General features: G+C 73.8%; 1 protein-coding gene across 1 annotated transcript in view; it reads left to right on the top strand.

Annotated features, from left to right (window-relative positions):
- TMEM175 (transmembrane protein 175) overlaps positions 1 to 1,915 on the top strand; it is a gene marked incomplete at its 3' end in the record, with an annotated part of 9,631 nt that overhangs the window by 6,861 nt on the left and 855 nt on the right. Inside the window, exons 9-10 of the mRNA XM_012734889.1 lie at positions 1,556 to 1,634; positions 1,705 to 1,840. Coding sequence (XP_012590343.1) covers positions 1,556 to 1,634; positions 1,705 to 1,840 — 215 coding nt within the window. The remainder of the gene's footprint in view (positions 1 to 1,555; positions 1,635 to 1,704; positions 1,841 to 1,915) is intronic.

Raw genomic sequence — 1,915 nt, 5'->3', positions numbered from 1 at the left:
CCGCGCCTGGTTGGCCTGGCAGTCCCGGACCTTGCCCTGCCATGCTGGGTGGGTGTGGGGCCACCGGGCGCGGCTGCGGGCATCACGCCTGGGGAACACGAGCCACGGAGAGCGAGCCAGGGACCCAGCGCCGAAAAGGGAGCGGGAGGGTGGGGTGGAGATGTGGAGGTCGGGGAAGCGCCCGGCGCCGGGCCCAGGGCCCCTCGGAAACCCGCTGCCCTGGGGGCCGGAGGGCTCGTCCACAGCCTGGCTCAAGGGGACGGGTGGCCTCAGCCGTCTGGGCGAGCGCGGGCTGCGGCCACCCCAGTGGCCATCTTCGAGGGGGTGCGGTCCCCTGGGGCCCGTGCTCTCGGACTGGGGCCAGCCCCTCACGTGGCTGCCACTGCAGTGGACGTGACGTAAGTGGACACAGGCCTTTGGTATCAGGACAACTGAGAAGGCATGGGTCGGCGTTTCGGGGCCTCCTTCCCCAGGGGCACGACTTGGCTGGCAGCCCTGTGGCCTGAGGGCTGCCAAGCGGCCTCCCGAGGGCACAGGTCAGGCGGCGGCTGGCCGGCCCCGCGTGGGTGAGGAGGGTCTCGAGGGTCTCGAGGGGCGAAGACAGGCCAGGTCTGCACCAGCCCCGGGCAGCTGAGGGCAGAGGAAACCTCTAGGCCTGGGCAGCCATGAGCAAGGAGCCCCAGAACCTGGGCCCCGCCAGCAGCCCAGGGCTGGGGCACTGGTGCCGGTTGTGGTCAGGGCCAGCGAACATTGTGCGGGGTCCACGTGGGCGACAGCCCCAGGGGCCGGCAGGGCGAGGTGGGGCTGCCAGGCCGAATGCTCCGTTCCACCAGGCACTCCTGTTCCTCGCCCTCCTCCCCGACTGGTCTGGCCTCGCCCTCTGGCCTTCCCTGCCCACCCCCCCCGCAGCCCCAACCACCAGGCCGAGACCTGCTGCCAGGCCCACGCGGCCATTCAGTGCCAGCGCGGCCACCCCAGGCTCGCTCACCCCTCTGCAGGCATGCGCTTGGCCGGCTGCCCTCTGCGCGCTGGCTGTGTCCCTGGGGCCCAGCCTGAGGGCCAGCGGAGGGGGTGGCCGGCCGCTGGCACCGCTGCGCAACCGCCGGGCCTCCCCGAACAGAACATTCCTCGGCCCATCAGTCCCGCTGGGCATGACCGCCCTCGAGGCCACTGCAGGTGGCCCCAGCCCAGAAGAGTCCACTGCCCAGGCAGCGCCCTGCAGCCCAGCCACGGCCCTCCCGGCTGGATCCACCTCAGCGGTGCATTTCGTCGGAGGCTTTCTGGCCGCTGCTCCCCCCGAGTGCAGGCCCGCCCCGGCCACGGTGGCCGCTTGTCCCCCCGCGTGGGACCCAGGCGGCCGGGGGCGTGTGAGCCGGGGGGCGGGGCCCCTCTGCTCTTTGGAGCTGCCCGGCTGTCTCGTGGCCGCCGCCCCCCGTGGGCCCACCTGGGCTGCCCGGGTGAGGGGCGCTCACCGCTGGTGAGCCTCTGCGGGCGCCTGAGCCCTGGGCGCTGGACTTCGCTCCCGGCAGCCGGCCCTGACAGGCGTCTCCCGCAGTCCTACCTGCTGATGGCGACGGTCGTCCTCCTCCCCCACCTCAGCAAGGCCGCCGGCTGGTGCCGCAGCAGGCTCACGGGTAGGCGAGGAGGCCCCGGCCGGCCGGGCCCGCGGGCAGCCAGGCCCCACAGACCGCCCCTCCCCCCCAGGCCCGCGGGAGCCGCCTGCTCAGGCCCTGGACTTCTTCACCTTCGACCTGCAGGAACCGCTCAGCAAGGAGCGGGTGGAGGCCTTCAGCGACGGCGTGTACGCCATCGTGGCCACGCTGCTCATCCTGGACATCTGGTGAGCGCCAGGCCGGGACGCCGCGGCCCTCAGCGGGGTCCGGACAGCGCGTCCGGCCCCCCCCAGCCCGCGAGC

Source organism: Condylura cristata, unplaced genomic scaffold (genome assembly GCF_000260355.1).
Source record: "Condylura cristata isolate star-nosed mole 26May11 unplaced genomic scaffold, ConCri1.0 scaffold00088, whole genome shotgun sequence".
Lineage (NCBI taxonomy): Eukaryota > Metazoa > Chordata > Mammalia > Eulipotyphla > Talpidae > Condylura > Condylura cristata.
This window is presented reverse-complemented; position numbering and strand designations above follow the sequence as displayed.